The sequence below is a fragment of the Magallana gigas genome, chromosome 3 (genome assembly GCF_963853765.1).
Source record: "Magallana gigas chromosome 3, xbMagGiga1.1, whole genome shotgun sequence".
In the NCBI taxonomy this organism is placed as follows: Eukaryota; Metazoa; Mollusca; class Bivalvia; order Ostreida; family Ostreidae; genus Magallana; species Magallana gigas.
In genome coordinates this window covers 26506253-26523456 of record NC_088855.1, presented here as the reverse complement: position 1 = coordinate 26523456, position 17204 = coordinate 26506253, and the positions used below count along the sequence as shown (strand labels likewise).

At 33.3% G+C, this 17204-nt stretch overlaps 2 protein-coding genes across 5 annotated transcripts; one reads left to right on the top strand and one right to left on the bottom strand.

The window, feature by feature from the left end:
* Positions 1–693: 693 nt before the first annotated feature.
* On the bottom strand, positions 694–12174 carry LOC105322893 (inositol polyphosphate 5-phosphatase K). Of its 2 annotated transcripts, XM_034481726.2 has the most exons (12): positions 11925–12173; positions 11151–11255; positions 10417–10510; positions 9915–10031; positions 9452–9559; positions 8929–8996; positions 8143–8254; positions 6044–6153; positions 5522–5684; positions 3943–4089; positions 3435–3620; positions 694–3105 (listed from the first exon to the last, which is right to left on the bottom strand). In XM_034481726.2, exons 1-12 carry the CDS (start codon positions 11957–11959, stop codon positions 3094–3096), a joined length of 1257 nt encoding a protein of 418 aa, XP_034337617.1. In that variant the 5' UTR covers positions 11960–12173; the 3' UTR covers positions 694–3093. The 2 variants fall into 2 exon arrangements, with proteins under 2 accessions (XP_034337617.1, XP_065935146.1); XM_066079074.1 differs by lacking the exon at positions 11151–11255 and having other exon boundaries at positions 11925–12174.
* A 12-nt stretch (positions 12175–12186) lies between these two features.
* Positions 12187–16653, top strand: LOC105322894 (RPA-interacting protein A). 3 transcript variants are annotated; one of them, XM_011421799.4, is made up of 8 exons: positions 12187–12278; positions 12814–12904; positions 13257–13424; positions 13799–13883; positions 14131–14251; positions 15656–15719; positions 15881–16018; positions 16351–16653. In XM_011421799.4, the coding sequence occupies exons 2-8, from the start codon at positions 12821–12823 to the stop codon at positions 16378–16380; spliced, it is 690 nt and encodes a 229-aa protein (XP_011420101.2). In that variant the 5' UTR covers positions 12187–12278; positions 12814–12820; the 3' UTR covers positions 16381–16653. The 3 variants fall into 3 exon arrangements, with proteins under 3 accessions (XP_011420101.2, XP_011420099.2, XP_011420100.2); XM_011421797.4 differs by having other exon boundaries at positions 12192–12295; positions 15884–16018; XM_011421798.4 differs by having other exon boundaries at positions 12192–12295.
* Positions 16654–17204: the final 551 nt, after the last annotated feature.

The window sequence follows — 17204 nt, the reverse complement described above, 5'->3', positions numbered from 1 at the left end:
GTAAACTGATTCAATGTGTTCATAAATAATATTATCAACAGAAAAAGCAACATTTGATTGGAACTTGTACCAATAAAACACATGTCTAAACATTAAAAAGGCTCGAGCTTTGTTTACAAAACAAAGAATTTCAAACGCTGTATCTTGCTTATAACTCAACATTTGACTTTCAAATTTTGACAAAGCATTAAAAATACCCATATTAACCATTTTTAACACTAAAAATGGAAAAATAAAATTTAAGATTTTGAGCTCAAATCGTGTCTCAGTCCCTTTAAAGAGATTAAAATATCCATTAAAATGTTTTTTGGAGAAACATATGGGCTTTAGAGGTAGCGATCATCTCAGACATCCTTTTCATTTAATCATCAAGATTTCTTCATATTATAAGTTTCGTTGACAAATTCTCCATTCTTCTCCGACTTGAGTTTATAAACTGCGAATTTGTAAAATATAATTCATATTTTAAAGGAGCATGGTCACTACTTCATTGAAAAATTAATACATACATTTAATACATGCGTATGCGGTTAAACCTTTTTTAACAAGAGGGTTTGTCTTTAAACCAGTAAATGCAAGTTTGAGTATCAAGAACAAACATATTCAAATTTCACCACAATAATTTTTTTTATTGTTAATTTACATTCCCAATGTTGAGTGATACGCACATTAATAAATATATAGATATATCTATAAAAAGTAAACCACATTTATTAAATAATCACAGAAGTTTTAGCACAAGTTACACATGTTTAGGTACATCATAATGTATTGTATAATACACATATATCACCATATACAACTAAGCCCGTTGAACAAGCTGAAGTAAGAGAAGGACAAGTTTTGTCCAAAATGAAATACTCTATGCATCATTTTGATCAGTTTACATTTTGTTCTTTTGAAGGGTCTGACAATGGAAATTATGCATATGCACAACAAAAATAAGTAAAAATCTGAGGCCATTGTTGTTACTTCCTGAAAATTGTAAAACATATTCTTTTACCACAACTCTTCAATTAATAAGCAAATGTTAAAATATCGTAATCAAATGTGTTTTGTTCAGATGAACATAACCAAAATCTTCTCGGATCATTTCATATCCAAAATTGCATTACATATTTTCGATATATTTCGGCCAGTATACGTGTATTTATACTCCTTGGATATTGACTAGTTATAACTTGATTCAACAATACACATACAAAGTATCCCATGGCTAAAACAATTGTGTTCCTTCTGACCACCCTACCCCCGGGGATCATGATTTTCACAACTTTGAATTTACACTACCTGAGGACGCTTCCACATAAGTTTCAGTTTACCTGGCTGATTAGTTTCTGAGAAGAAGATGATTTTTAAAGATTTACTCTATATATTCCTACGTAAAACTTCGACCTTCCATTGTGGCCCCATCCTACCCTCGGGGGTCATGATTTTCACAACAATGAATCTACACTACCTGATGATGCTTCCACACAAGTTTCAGCTTTCCTGGCTGATTAGTTTCTGAGAAAAAGATTTTTAAAGATTTACTTTATATATTCCTATGTTAAACTTCGACACCCCATTGTGGCCCCACCCTACTCCTGGGGATAATGATTTTCACAACAATGAATCTACACTACCTGAAGATGCTTCCACACAAGTTTTAGCTTTCCTGGTTTTATGGTTCATGAGAAGAAGATTTTTAAAGATTTACTCTATATATTCCTATGTTAAATTTCGACCCCCCATTGTGGCCCCACCCTACCCCCGGGGGTCATGAATTTCACAAATTAGAATCTACACTACCTGAGGATGCTTCCACACAAGTTTCAGCTTTCCTGGCTGATTAGTTTCTGAGAAAAAGATTTTTAAAGATTTACTCTATATATTCCTATGTAAAACTTCGATTCCCCGTTGTGGCCCCACCCTACCCCCGGGGATTATGATTTTCACAACTTTGTATCTACACTACCTGAGGATGCTTTCACACAAGTTTCAGCTTTCCTGGCTGATTAGTTTCTGAGAAGAAGATTTTTAAAGATTTACTCTATATATTCCTATGTAAAACTTCGACCCCCCATTGTGGCCCCACCCTACCCCCGGGGGTCATGATTTTCACAACTTTGTATCTACACTACCTGAGGATGCTTCCAGTCAAGTTTCAGCTTTTCTGGCTAATTAGTTTCTGAGAAAAAGATTTTTAAAGATTTACTCTATATATTCCTATGTATAACTTCAACCAACTAATAAGGCCCCAGCCTACCCTCGGGGGTCATGATTTTCACAACTATGAATCTACACTACCTGAGGATGCTTCCACACAAGTTTCAGCTTTCCTGGTCTTATGGTTCATGAGAAGGAGATTTTTAAAGATTTACTCTATTTATTCCTATGTTAAATTTCGACCCCCAATTGTGGCCCCACCCTACCCCCGGGGGTCATGATTTTCACAACAATGAATCTACACTACCTGATGATGCTTCCACACAGGTTTCAGCTTTCCTGGTCTTATGGTTCATGAGAAGAAGATTTTTAAAGATTTACTCTATATATTCCTATGTTAAATTTCGACCCCCCATTGTGGCCCCACCCTACCCCCGGGGGTCATGAATTTCACAAATTAGAATCTACATTACCTGAGGATGCTTCCACACAAGTTTCAGCTTTCCTGGTCTTATGGTTCATGAGAAGAAGATTTTTGAAAATTTCTCGAAAATTTTCATAAATTCCTTATTATCTCCCTTTACAAAAAGGCGTGGTCCTTAATTTTCACAACTTTAAATCCCCTTAGGCTAAGGATGCTTTGTGCCAAGTTTGGTTGAAATTGGCCCAGTGGTTCTTGAGAAGATGTTGAAAATGTGAAAAGTTTACAGACAGACGGACGGACAGACAGACGGACGACAGACAAAATGTGATCAGAATAGCTCACTTGAGCTTTCAGCTCAGGTGAGCTAAAAACCACAGTAGATCTTGTTATATACAGCATGTATCCGATACATGTAATAAGACACTATAAAGAGGAAACTAGACGATTTTGTTGAGGATTTCCTGATCTGTTTGGCAGTGTCATACTTTAAGTCACTGGGCGATCATTACTGTGGCAGTCAATCATGAGACAATCTAAATAAAAAAATGTCTGCAGTTATCTAAATCATTAAAGACCAAACATCTTTACAAACAAAAATGTCTCAAAGACAGACAGTACATGTAATGCCTTTGGTAAATCGTTCATAATATTTGCTAGACAATTATAGACATTAAGGTAATCATTGGATTTTTAAAATCATTGGATTCATTTACAAAGCTATAAGATGGGAAAAATCATTTAAGAACAATAAATTAAAGGCCACCATAGTTTTAACTAACTTTAAAAGTCTTTTTGATTGAATTGGTACACTTTAGGACAATGTGTTACATTTGATCTTCAAAAATCCAATATCATGATGTACCTGAAATTCCTCGCTCAGCCCTAGAAGTGTGTCCTTGTAGTTACTGATGTATGCCACCCTGTAACTTCCCCGGCACCCTGAGAGATAGCGCCCAGAGAAGGTCACCTCTACCCCCTCAGGGCAGCCCTCGGCTAGCTCCCTGGCCCACACATATGTCACATAGTCATTCAAGTGCTTGAAATCATCCTGTAAAAAATAATGTATTGATATGTTTGATCAAATCTGCATACATCATTTTATAAACTTCTGCCACAGTTAGCATTTAAAGTAATTCTAATGTATATTTACACAAATATCTTTCATGTAAGATTTCTTTCCTTTTTTCAATGTTGCACAGAGGGGAAATGACAAATACTGGTTATGTTCTTAACAAATGATATTTGTTGTTGTTGTTTTCTTTTCAACAATAAATTTTCATACAATATAATTAGGTACAAGAGACTAAATAATCAGGGTACTTGCATGTTTAACATTAATAACTTTATTTTTTTTTCACATCCAATTGTACCTTGTACAATCCGATCCAGTCTCTACTAGATGACATCAGCTCTGAATTTTTTCTCATTTTGTATCTGACAACTACATTCTGACCTGCTTTCCAACATTTCTCCACATCAAAAATCACAGGAGCTGGAAATTTCTGGCAAGGAAAAACCTGAACACGAAACAGGATCCCAATATTTACTTGGTTATTTTAAGAGAAAAATCAGTTAGTTTCAAATATGTTAACAATTGTATATATATATATAAGCCACAATTTACATATACGAGGGTTGTTCGGAAATTATTGAGACATTTACTCTTACTAACTTGTGAAAAAAGATAAATCATTGAAATTTCACCAGAAAATACACCAGGATGTCTTTTGTTAAAGTAAAAATTTTGAAGTTGTTGACGTCATTTGTTCATTCTTGGTAAACTAACAAACTTGCTTACATCCAATGACCAGGCGCAACCACAAACGCATCGCAAAGTCGTTTGAACGTTCTACTTGGTCCTGTATTATGAACACCTTGCAAACGAACGGATACATGAACAATTCTTCATTTTTCATCTTTTCTTCTTATTTTAAAATGGCAGCATTTACATATATTTTCCATTCTTGATTTTTGTGTGAAAAAAATCAAGTTTTTTTCTCCCAAAAGTCAACTTACTGTGATATGTACTACTCTTACATTCATTCGGTATATATCTTAAAACTGTTAAAATCAATTTGTGTGAAAAAGTATTTGATATTTAGTCCCAATGTTTTACTTCTAGTTAAACAATCAGAAAAAAAAACGATTACCTGAAGCTTTTGACTCTTTTCCATCGAATAGTTTTTATTTAAGCAATTTTCTGGCCAATAAAAGTCCATTTCCGAGGTTCACACCAATTTCATGCATATTCGCTGCGCCGCCATGACGTCAAAATTCAATAAACCGTCTCAGTCAGATTTCAATTGCTTGTTAAATATTAAAAGTACTCTCTCCGTATTTCAACTCATACAATAGTAAAACTTGCACAAAAGTTAGTCACAGTAATTAGCAAAATGAACATACATACCGGTAATTGGATTTATTTTATCAAGAGTTTTAGGTCTAACAACACTTAAAATGAAGATGTTTAAATATTTTAAACTCCGAGTTTGTGCCTGCGCCGGGTACCCCAACCACCGACTTGTTTATGTACTGTCATAAACAAACTAGTATTTTTTTGTAGTTTTAATTTGATCATTTTTTCAATTATGTTTCTTCAATGTTAATTCCAATTTTCATTAAAATCCGCCACTTAGAAAGAGAGATATTTGTGATGTCTCAATAATTTCCGAACAACCCTCCTATAGAGACCATGCAGACCCAGCCCAGAACATACATGTAACTCCACATTTTGAAGTAACTATAGATTGAAAAGGAATGGAGTAACTGAAATACATGTACAATATACTTTATGTAAAGATTTTTTTCTATTCTTTTTCTTTATTTCAGTGTTTAAAAGAAAATTTAGGTTGATCAAAGTAATTAAAAGTTGTTGATAATAAATTGATCAGTTGCACATGACATTGGCTTAGGGTGTGTATTTCTTTCCTCTCCATCTCAGAACCTCACCTTTAATTTAAATGTGGCTACCACAGGTTTATGATCACTGAGAACATAAAATGGAAGAGACTTGTATTCCAATAACTCTGCTGCGATTGTTATCTTCTCAAAAGCATCGTCGTGTACCTGCCACAGAATCCTATCGCACCATGCAGGAACCCGCCTCTTAATGCTAAGGAGTAACATGTTTTGTAATAAAATAATGACTGAATCTGCTTTTTTTAAAACATGTGTTTAACATTTTTTTTCACCACAAACTCTTCTTTCACATATTTATGACTCATGCTGAGAAAGTATTATCTAAGTAATTTAAAAATATTGAAATGCCTGCAAATGGTTAAAAATAAAATGTCAAAATGAAAATGACTAATCGTTTCCTAAAGCCAACTGAATTACATGTATATAAAGAATTAATTCTCAGATAAAATAGAAGCATCTTTAGTACATGATCTGTCAGTATTTCTGACACCAATATAACCTAGTACAATGTCATGTGTCTATAATTGCAGGCAGTGCTTAGTGTGAATTCACCTGCTGTCATAGGTATCTGTTCCTTTATCGAACTTGTAGGTGGGAGGGAAATCTAGCTGTCCTTCTTCAAAATCACAGAATATCAAACCTTCTTCCCTGCATTTGATTAACTGCAAATGCAAACTAAAACATAGACCGGAAAGAAAACAAAAGGCCAACAGGCCTTGATGGTCACCTGATAAACTAAGCTTACTTCAGCTTTCAGCTCAGGTGAGCTAAAAATGGTAACAATCAGCTTTGTAGTTTTTAAGAAGAAGTTAAAAATGTAAAATTGTTAACGCACGACACACGACGGCGGACAAAAATGGATAGCAATAGGTCACCTGAGTTTACTCAGGTGACCTAAAAAAATTGGTAATCTGCTTTCTTTTCTCACTTCTCATGTTTCACCTGTTCAGTTATATTCCTTCTATGCAAAGACATCATCTGGAATTTATTCAAAAATAATTGTACACATACCACACATCAGTATTTTTTGCTAGCCAATTTTTACTTTACTATTAACAAGTCTATTTGTATTTTTGGTTGTTTTGTTTCATATAATAATACTTGTGACCATTATGGCCCCATCCTAGCGTCAAAACCATCTCCTCGGGGGACATGAAATTTACAATTTTAGTAGAGGGCTTCCTGGTCTAAATAATTATGAATTCAGTTTTTCTTACAGATGAGTGGGAGCATAAAGAAATTTTTTTGAAAAAGAGTCAAGTTCTTGCCCTGCCCTTTGGGCCCCTATGGGGCAAGAGTCATGAAATTTACAATTTGTTTCCTTTACCCCAACGATGCATCATACCTAATTTAAATAGAATTGGCCAAGTAGATTTTAAGAAGCTGTTAAGGGGCATAGTCACGATTTTGGTCAAATTCTATTTTTCTGTTTTAATTATTTTCAATGCTTTAGAAATGCATTTTTAATGACTAAATGAAATTGGAGAGTCAGTAGTGAAGTTATATGCAGGATACAGGGCTCACAATTCTTTTTCATGTAAACAAGGCTCGTGCCCTGTTTTTGTTTACATTAGTTCAATATACCGGTAAGAGTTCTTTTTCAAGCTGATTTTCTCATCTTTTTCATCTCAATTTAAGCATAAATAAACAGATCAAATGTTTACCACATTTATTTTTGGTCCAAGACTGGAGTTTTCATTTCAACGTTCCAAATGTAAACAAAAGCTTTGTTTACATAGCAAAGAATTGCAAGCTCTGTAACTCCCTTATAACTCAACGAATGTCACTTAAATTTTGGTTGCATTATAAAAATGCCTTACTGAAGCATTGTAAACATTAAAATCTGGAAAATAATTTTTGACCAAAATCGTGACCATGCCCCTTTAAGACACGAGGCACAACACTGGGAGGAGGCACAGCGCATGGTAACGGACAAAAACCAATGGCAATAGGTCATGTGTATATAGCTACAAGTACCTGCACAATGAATTCTTATTGTAATGAAAAACTTGAGATTTTTTTTTCTTCACAAAATACATTTGCATTCTTGTCTAACGCAACGTAAATCGTTCTGATACTTTTGTCCACCGTCTGTATCTTTAATACAAGATTCTTATGTGTAAAGTCATAACTTTAGAGGAGCTCCTTCCATCTTGTTTTTGTATCTGTGTATGATGCAAAAAATATGAGATTATAATCTAAGTGCATGTTTAAATAAATGTTTTTACTTTTGAGTCGCTTTTTCTAAGAAAAAAATACACAGAATGTACAGTTCAAACTTCTAAGGATAAAAACAGTTTTAATCATTTATGTCCCATAGGAAAAATACACATTGGAATATTTAGGGATGTCATTTCTTAAATTCTTTACAATCATTAACACTTGATGTTTGCGGCTGTACTGTGGTAAAACCTTCATATTTGTTTCATATCAGTTTCATTTTCCATTTTAAGGTTTATAATATGTATCAAAATTGTTGCTATCGATGAAGTGAAATCAAGTGTAATCTATAACAAGTGCATTCCTATAAAGCACATTGTACTTTTAATTCAATGAAATTCTTATAATAAGATATTTTGTAGAAGGGACAACCAATTCCTAGCTAGAGTATAGAGTATGTCAAAATAGCCATAAATTTCTACAAGAGTTACCTGATCTTTCTTCCTCAAAGTTTCAAAGTCTTTCTTCTCAATTAAATTCTGTACTTCTTCTTGAGTCAAGTCGTCTATTCTGAAGTTTAGGTCTCCAATCCAGAATACATAGCTGTTTTTAATAAATATACAATAAAACAATATACATGCATATTGTAGATGTATATTTTTTGTAACTACATGTTAAATAATTATCCTTATACATTCCACCTCTGCCCCGGCAGGGTCTTGAACATCACGGCCTCTGGAACCCACTCTCAGTAAGCAGCCACTGCCCTAACCACTCAGCCATCTAAGCAAGACAAAAATATTGCTTTCGATGACTATTGTTCCAATCCTCTCAAATTGTCATTTAACTGTATTCCACCTGTACCTCAAACGACCATGTTGTGCGCAACCAGCTTGCTAGGTTCTGTTTGTCATCAAAAGGAAGCCCCGACCAGGGCATAGGTGGAGCTCAAATATAGTAAATTTCCCTGTGCTCTATGTATATCTATATCCTTCACTATAGGCAGGTATATGTCAATTTGAGAGTTATTGCAATGTTAGTGCTTATTATATGTATATATCTATGCAATGTGTATCGTTCCGATCCTCTCAAATTGTCAAACCACTTTTTCCTAACAAATATTTCAAGAATAATTTAAAAACATTTTTAAGCAAGAAAATCCTGAGAGAGAGAGAGAGAGAGAGAGAGAGAGAGAGAGAGAGAGAGAGAGAGAGAGAGAGAGAGAGAGAGAGGGGACTGTCATACTAAATGTACATGTATGTCAATTTCCAACTTACTCATGATCTAATATATGATCTACATCTTTATCTCTGAACTTCTGTGTATCCAAAACAGTTAAAAAATCCTGTACATAAATAAAATTTATAAACTAAAATATGTAGTCTGTGCTAATTATAACAAATGGTAAAAGAGTAAAAAAGCAAAAAACTTATATGTGTGCTTTTATTGGTACTTGTCTAATAGCTGCTAATACTTTTCATAATAGAAATGATGGATTAGTCCAATTAGCAATTTACATCTCCTATTACAGCAAAACTCGGAGTCACTTTCATTATAACCGTATAAGAAATTCATTAAATTGACATAGCTGGTAATCCATGATGACTTCGCTATATCTGTGAATTCGCAATATCCGTGTTCGTACTAAACGAGTTTTACTGTATAAGTAACTAAAAACACAAGTGTATTTCAAAATCATACTCTACAATATTAGGAAAGAAACAACCAATAAAATTGTTCAATGACATCTATCAGTAATTATTTGTGCAAAGTTGACTGGTTCTTGGCAGCTAGATTTACCTCAATCCTTTCGGCAGAGTTATGCCTGTGAGCTGCTAGGTGAGCGTTGACAATGATAACATTGACGCCATTGAGATCAAAGCGGATACTCACTCCTCCTTTGTTTCCCTGCACATCAAAGTATCGGACACATTTATACATATAAATATACATTGTTTTTCATCATATCATGACAAAAAACCATGACACCAATCAATCCTTGACATGCTTTGTAGGAACACTCCTGCATGCATACACACATTCACCAAATATTGAAATAGCCTTCTTTTCTAGCTTTTATAAAGGCAGAGAAATCAGATCAACATGTACCTAAAATACTAAATTTCATCTAAAATATTCAGTTCCTGTTGCTAGTGAAAACACTAAATGAAAAGGGGAGTTCAGGAAATATTTTGCCTAGGTAATCCAGGTTAAGATTGTGAATGTATGATGATTATGACGAAAAATAAAGAGGGACACCTACCCACCAGCCCCCCATCCCCGCCCGTGATATTTCCGACTCAACATGAGTGGCACACAGAAGGTCTTCCTTTTTGATGTACACAACCAGGAGGAGGCCCTGCATTTTGACTGCCTTCAGCTACAACAATGATGTCATCAGTTAAAATATAATCTGTCTCTGCATGAGATACTGTCATTGAGTGGTTAATTTTTTTTGTATGCAATCTAAACTAAAGTAGTGAATTATTTTTATTTTTTATTATTTTATTTTTATTATTTGTCATATTGTTACCTTAATTAATTAGTATTTAAACTCATTTACGATCTTAATATAAATACATGACAGATTGTTATGCTCACTTTCAACATGACCACAACATGAATGATATCACGTAGTTTAAGGAGTCTGACTCCCATATGACAAATGAGCAGGTTACAAATCAAAAGGACTTTTTTAATGTTACTTCATTTCCTGATTCCTCATTCATGAAGAATATCAGTAAACTGTTACGAATAACAATTACCAGACAGAATCCCTTGGGAGCTAGGATGTCATTAAAGAGTGCTGTCCATGAGCTTTTGTAAGCACCATACTCCCCAGACACTACCTCCTGTAATCTGAAATAGTCAATTCAATTAAAAAAAATATATATAAATATTACCATATGCTCAAGAAACTACAATTAAATGATTGTCAGAAGCATTATTTTTTTAATATAAAGAATTGTTTGATGGATAGATTCATATAATACACTGAATACAGGATTAATGTATACATGTACAAATTCATGAACCATGATTCAATTTAAATAATTTAAATAATTTCATTTCATATGATGCAACTGAGATGAATTTAAATTGAATTCTTCCTTGAACACATCACAAATGATGTGTTCAAGCAAAAATTCAATTTTCATTTTTTCACTTTTTGAAAATTTTGCAAAAATTAAGTAAATCTGTAACTTTTTGTCATAAAAAATTCAATGGTAGCAGAAAAATGATCAATACTAATTGTGTACATCATATTATTGTTTATGAAAAGGTTATAGTATTTTCCCTATCAAACTATAACTATGTGCTTTATCTTAAGGAGTACATGTAAAATAAAGAAATAAAAACCTTGAGGTAGTGTTCCAGACAAATAGTTTTCAGTGTATACCTGAACCTACTGATTCTTTAAAATTTATGTCTCATTTTGTCTAGCATTTTATGTGATGCACATGTGCATAATTGGTTCCAAATAATTCAGACAACTAACCCTATGCCATAAATATCAGGCAATGGGTCTGTCTTAAGATCCAACAGATCTGTAAAGTCTGCCAAGGGCTCTTCATCTCCTACATTCCAGGTTACTAATTTTAATCTAAAAGGAGGACATAAGTAAACATTTACAAAGTAAATAAAAGATGATTTATGGTCACATAGCAATTAATAGGCCAAAATCTCCATATAACTGGGTTATAGAAACTTGTAACATTGATGACAATCCAGTAAAAATATTAGAAGTGCATTAACATTTTTAAAACAGCTTTTCATAATAATTGATAAATAAAATTCATCACATAGTTAAAATCTTCAAAGCATTTGTAACTTATACTTGATTCCCATCATATCGCAGGTTCTATGATATCGCGGTATTTCTGTTAATGTGTAGTAGCACGCACTGAAATTGACATTTGATGTCGGGATATTTTTAGACATAGTAAACAGAGACACGCTGAACATCACTGAAGTATATAATAGAGGAAACTCACAATAACATTTCCGTATTGATAGATTTTTCGACAAAATGATTTAACTACCGCGATATATCATAGGACGGGCTTATTCTCTTTTGAGAAGTGGACAAGAAGTGGATGTAAGCTATATATGCCTGTCTACTTCTCAAAAGAAAATAAGGACGGGCTCATATATAACGTTAACGTATAAAAGACCGTACAGAATTTCAAATGCAGTAAGGCTGTTTAAGTTAATTTGGGCGGCCAGACTAAAAATACATGTAGATATATGTAGAAATGGCTATATATGATACCTGTATGTTTTAGTTTCGCCTGACATTGTACACATCAAATAAATATTTTCCGTGAAATCAGTAAATCACTATTATTTCAAATATTTTCAAAGAGCCTTAAGGCTCAAAGATGTTTAAGAAGTTATTCCTGTATGGGTTCGTTCCTCGTTAATAAGAGTAAAATGCAGGAAAGTTGCCAAAGCCATCGTTTCTTGTTGTTTACAGATAGTAACAGTGTCTGATCTACTTTCGCTTTCCAAATATTGAGTAAAACGTCATTGCGCATCATCAAATTTTGAAGTCAAGGGAGATAATTCCCGCAGTAAATCAAAAAGGACAAAAAGCATTGATGATCAAAGAAGTTGCGCTGAGTTGGTTAGTGGTTTAAACGGGTGAGAGTTTACAGATACATAGGTTTATACCACAGGGGCTCTTCACGAAGTTTTTTAACCTTTTTATATCTACAACCTCCATACAAGATATAAAAAGGTTAAAAAACTTCGTGACGAACCCCTGCGGTTATACCTGAATTGTTCATTCTGAATGCATTTCTTCCTGTTACTCAATGAAAAAGTGAATATTCACATTTTTAAAAATAATAGATATAAGCCCGTTATAAAAAGTACTCCCTGTACATTGCGGTACTTATGTTTGTTATGTTTACAGTGTTGTTGTTTTTTTTAAAATATGGGCCTATGAAATCTTGAATATATATCTTTAATTTTTGCGTAATAATGACGTGCATTTTCTGAAGTCAACAAACACATGATATGCAATGTCAGAGACATATATAACCATGATAACATGTTATTATTTATGTCTCTCTGGCAGCATTTCAGCTGTATTTTCATAATTATCATAACCCGATTAGGCTAACAACAATCTATTTGATATCTACATACATAACCAGATCCAGGATGTCTGTGAGTGAGAAGACAAGGAAAGACCACAGAGCTCTGTACAAGGCAAAGACTCCACCGTGGAAAGAAACCTACAGAAAGGTACGAGCCATTAAAGGGGCATGGTCACAATTTTGGTCAAAAATTATTTTTCCGATTTTAAATGTTTACAATGCTTCAGTAACGGGACACCTACCCACCAGCCCCGATCAGTTGTAGCATTGGTTCAGAAGAGAATTTCTTTTCAGAAAGTTGCAGATATGTTGAATATGTCGAAAACAACTGTGCACCGAGTTTACAGATATTTTTGTATACGAGGAACTGTTAAAACAGCCCCCAAAACAGGTCGAAAGAAAAGTCTGAGCGATCGCGACGGAAGAAAATTTTTACAACAAGTTAAAGCTAACAGGAAAACTCCATTGGCATTGATTAATACATTTGTCTTGAACTACAGAGATGTATGAGCAGGCTGAGAGAGAGCAGAGAGAAGTTGCAAGAAAAGTTTCGCAATATCAGCGCATCAATTAATGAAACAGATGAGTTTATAACAGACTTGATGAGAGATGAGCTCCAGACGATGCAGAAAAATTTAGGTTCGGGGGAGGAAAAGCTAGATATAGAGGTATATTGAGTATACAAGTGGAGATTAAAAGCCAACCCAATCCCCTCTTTTGAGTTGTATAAAGTTTTGTTTCAGTTTACAAAATGGCATTTTCTTTCTGGATATATGATCAAAGCATCATTTTGCTATGGTTTTTTTTGGTTACCTCAAAGAAGTTTTAGCAGAACTCTTGCACTTAAAGTCCTGCCTTTTCAGCTGTGCCAATATCTGGAATCATCATTATATAATCGATATTTTTGTAAAAGAAATCTACTTGATAATTTTTAATCAATATCGGTAATTTTTTTTTTATAAAAAGTAGTTTATCATTACAATTTTTACATTAAATGTTTAATTTATTTCTATTTAATATTTGATTCGTTTTCCTCTTATAGATGGAGGGATTTTCTGCTGCCGATTTTGATATAGAAAGTGTCCTTAATTTGTTTGAAGATATCCAAGAGGAGCTTAGACACGAAGGTACAAAAAATTTTCAATAAATACATTTGCATTTCAATGTTCAGTCAATCAGCTTAATTGTTTTATACTTTGTTATTTTGTTTAAATTCCAAAAAAAAACAGTGATGGGGATTAATTTTGTTTCTACAACTGCAGGCATTCAAGGTGCATATTGCTCCTCATTCATAAAAATTAAAATGCATGGTAATGTTGAAAATATAACGCACTTTAATTATAATTCTGTATGAATAATATTTATGGGTGTCAGAGCTGAAGATGTTGGCCGAGTTTGAGAAGTATGAGGCTAGTGTAAGAGAAGAGGAAGATGTGTTGTGTTCAGCAATTGCAAGTTTGTCAGCGGAAGAAGTGATCTGCCCAGTCTGTCAGAAGTAAACTATTTATCTCACCTTACTTGTATTTGTTAACATAATGATGTGATTAAAGCTGACATGAATTCATAAATATGCATTATTTCCCTTTTATCTCTGACTACAGCTCATATCTACTCACCCCCTATATAAGGTCAACCGATTCACCCAAACACGTTATGGTACATTGGACAGAAAGATTTTAAGGAACACATTTTGAAAACTGCACTGATAAGGAATTTCAAATGAAAGACGAAAGAAAACAGAATGAAACCAGGCACACATAATTAAAAAATCCTTGATCATTGTAGAACGTTTCCCTGTGTTGCACTTTTTAATGCGATTTTATGTTATAACATCACACATACCCAAACCAAAAGCTGTAGCAGATGGTGCAGTGACAGCATGGACTCTAGAAAACGGTGTGGTTTTGTAGAAACTGATAAAATCGATGTTATGTTGTTACTTTCTTGGATTTACTATCACTTATTTACTGTGTTTGATGTTGTGCGGTCGTGGTCCACAACATAATGTAGACGTTAATCACACGTTATGCACTGTATATGAACAACGCACGTGTTTGCTGTGCATGCGAAGTAAGGCAGCACACGTATCAGTGCAAGAAAATATGGATACTTTGGAAATTCTTTCAAAGAATTTAGCCTCTGTTATTAATTTTTTTTTATTGTAGTTTTCTTTATTTCTTTTTTACAAACATATTACCGGTACTACAATGTGTTGTTGTTCATACATAAAGAAGTCCATGCTACCTGAATGCCTCTATCCGAAAGTAACCAACTGTAACTTTCTTGACTGGTATGTCAGCTAGTAGCATTTGAGGAGCTACTTATAATATGGCGACAAAATGCTTTTATGAATTCATGTTAGCTATAAGCAATAAAATGCTTTCTTTGGTTGTTCATGTATCAACATAGTAATGTAAAGATACATTAACCATTTAACTATTTGGAAGTCTGACATCTGTGCATTATTCATTATAGGTATTTAAATAAATGTTGTTACAATTACATGACAGTAATGAACTTAACACTTAATAATGTATTTGAAGATTTTTAATGTGCACACTGAATATTTTTAATGTGCACACTTAATAATGTACTTGAAGATTTTTAATGTGCAAAATTGGATTTCTTAAGAAAAAGGGTTAGAAACCATATTTACCCTTACACTGAAAGATCGGGGTAATAATAACAAGCCCATTGCCTAAACTATTACATGTATGTGCACTGATTCAATGATACCAATTCTGGTGTGGACTAGTGTATGCATACGTACTGTAGCTATCCAAAATTTTCAGTTTCATTCTCCATAAAGAGTTATTTCTATAAATATGATATCCGAATTCTGATCACAGAGAATAAAAACACAATATGTAATCTACATTTACTGAAATTATATTTTCAGAAACAGCCTGCTGCAAAACAAATCTGTGATATTCTGTAAATGTGGGGTGCGAGTAGATACCGAAGTAAGTAAAATAAACATCCTTTAATATAATCAGGAAACAATTATTTTTTACTTATTTCAAATATGCTCATGTTCATGCTCACTGTTTTTAAAAAATAAGTGTTATGACCAGTGTCGAACCAAGAGATTCAAGATTTTTTAAATCATACCATTTTGTTACAGCAGGACTGCCTGACCCTGAGAAATGTTAAACAGTTATTGGATGATGGAGTGAAACTTCATGGAAAGACCTGTGACACCCCACCCACCTTTTCTGTGGTCTCTGAGCTGGGGCCCCAAAACCTACTCATGTCATGCCAGGTATGTTAAAATCAGCTTGAATATATAATCTATTTTTCCTGACCTACAGATGCTGTCTCTATTCCTCAAACTTAATAATCAATCCAAAAAATATTTAAAATTTACTATTCATGTAGAAGTTGTTGATAAATAAAATACCAACATTTAATTGAAGACTAAAAACTACTTACTAAATTTTCCAACATAAAGATGTATTCTATGAAATAAAGCAAATGAACTCTGAATTTTATGAGTTATTAAACATTAAACCTTGCAGAGGAGACAGCATTTCTAACTTGTTTATTTTATATGAGAAAAAAATAACATATTCCATTTTTTTCTTCTATTTCAAGTCCTGTGATTGGATGTCTATTATCATTTAAGTCCAATTTCAAAGACATGAAGAGTGCTGGTTTGTGTCTAATCATAGTGCTATGGATGATGATGATGATAATGATGATGACGATTTGTATATAAAAAGAAGTTCACTACTTGCAAAATTTTCAGTTAATGTATGGTAGTCTTATATGTTGAAAGAAAGTAAAATAAGATTTTCTGATGGGATTGTACATTTTCTTCTTATGTTCATTTTTACATGCAAGTCATTATGTTGCAAAATATTTTGTTCAAAATAAAATTGACTATTCGGTTTCAAATTCCTAGTTTTGGTTGATTAATTGGCATTGATTAATACATTTTGCAGATGGTAGCTCTTTGTTGAATTAGATTATGAGAAGATAATCTCTGTGATTTTTAGAGGCTCATGTCTGCAATATTTTCGTTCCACTCAAAATGATATGCCCTTTCAAGATGATCTGAAATCTTGTGATAGACAGTGCACACTCTTTTTAATAGTTTCAAAGAGATCAACAAAAGTCCCATCCCAGTCTTGTGGTAATTCATTGACTGGTAGAGAGAAATCGTTTGAAAAATATCCCTTTGAATCCATTTCTTTGAAAATCATATATTTACATTTCCAGTGTCTTTGCCTGTGATAACACTACGAATCGATTTTGTACTATATAACCCATAATACAAATGACGCCAAAGTGAGGCGCCAGCGGGGTTTGCTTACTTAAATTTAAATATTTAATCGTACGATGGCTTAATGTTATATAAATATAAGTAATAAGGAATCATTCTTTGAATATTATGAGGTCATAATTTATTGGATTTGATCACGCCCCAACCAAAATTATCACATCAT

Excerpts from the sequence above, each read along its gene's own strand:
- LOC105322893 (XM_034481726.2), bottom strand. The coding sequence starts at position 11,959 with ATGTGTACAATGTCAGGCGAAACTAAAACATACAG. Across the intron at positions 11,256-11,924 it reads GGCGAAACTAAAACATACAG|ATTAAAATTAGTAACCTGGA; the intron begins GTATCATATATA and ends TCCTCCTTTTAG. Across the intron at positions 5,685-6,043 it reads ACAGATACCTATGACAGCAG|CATTAAGAGGCGGGTTCCTG; the intron begins GTGAATTCACAC and ends GTTACTCCTTAG.
- LOC105322894 (XM_011421799.4), top strand. The coding sequence starts at position 12,821 with ATGTCTGTGAGTGAGAAGACAAGGAAAGACCACAGAGCTCTGTACAAG. Across the intron at positions 14,252-15,655 it reads ATCTGCCCAGTCTGTCAGAA|AAACAGCCTGCTGCAAAACA; the intron begins GTAAACTATTTA and ends TTATATTTTCAG. Across the intron at positions 16,019-16,350 it reads ACCTACTCATGTCATGCCAG|TCCTGTGATTGGATGTCTAT; the intron begins GTATGTTAAAAT and ends TTCTATTTCAAG.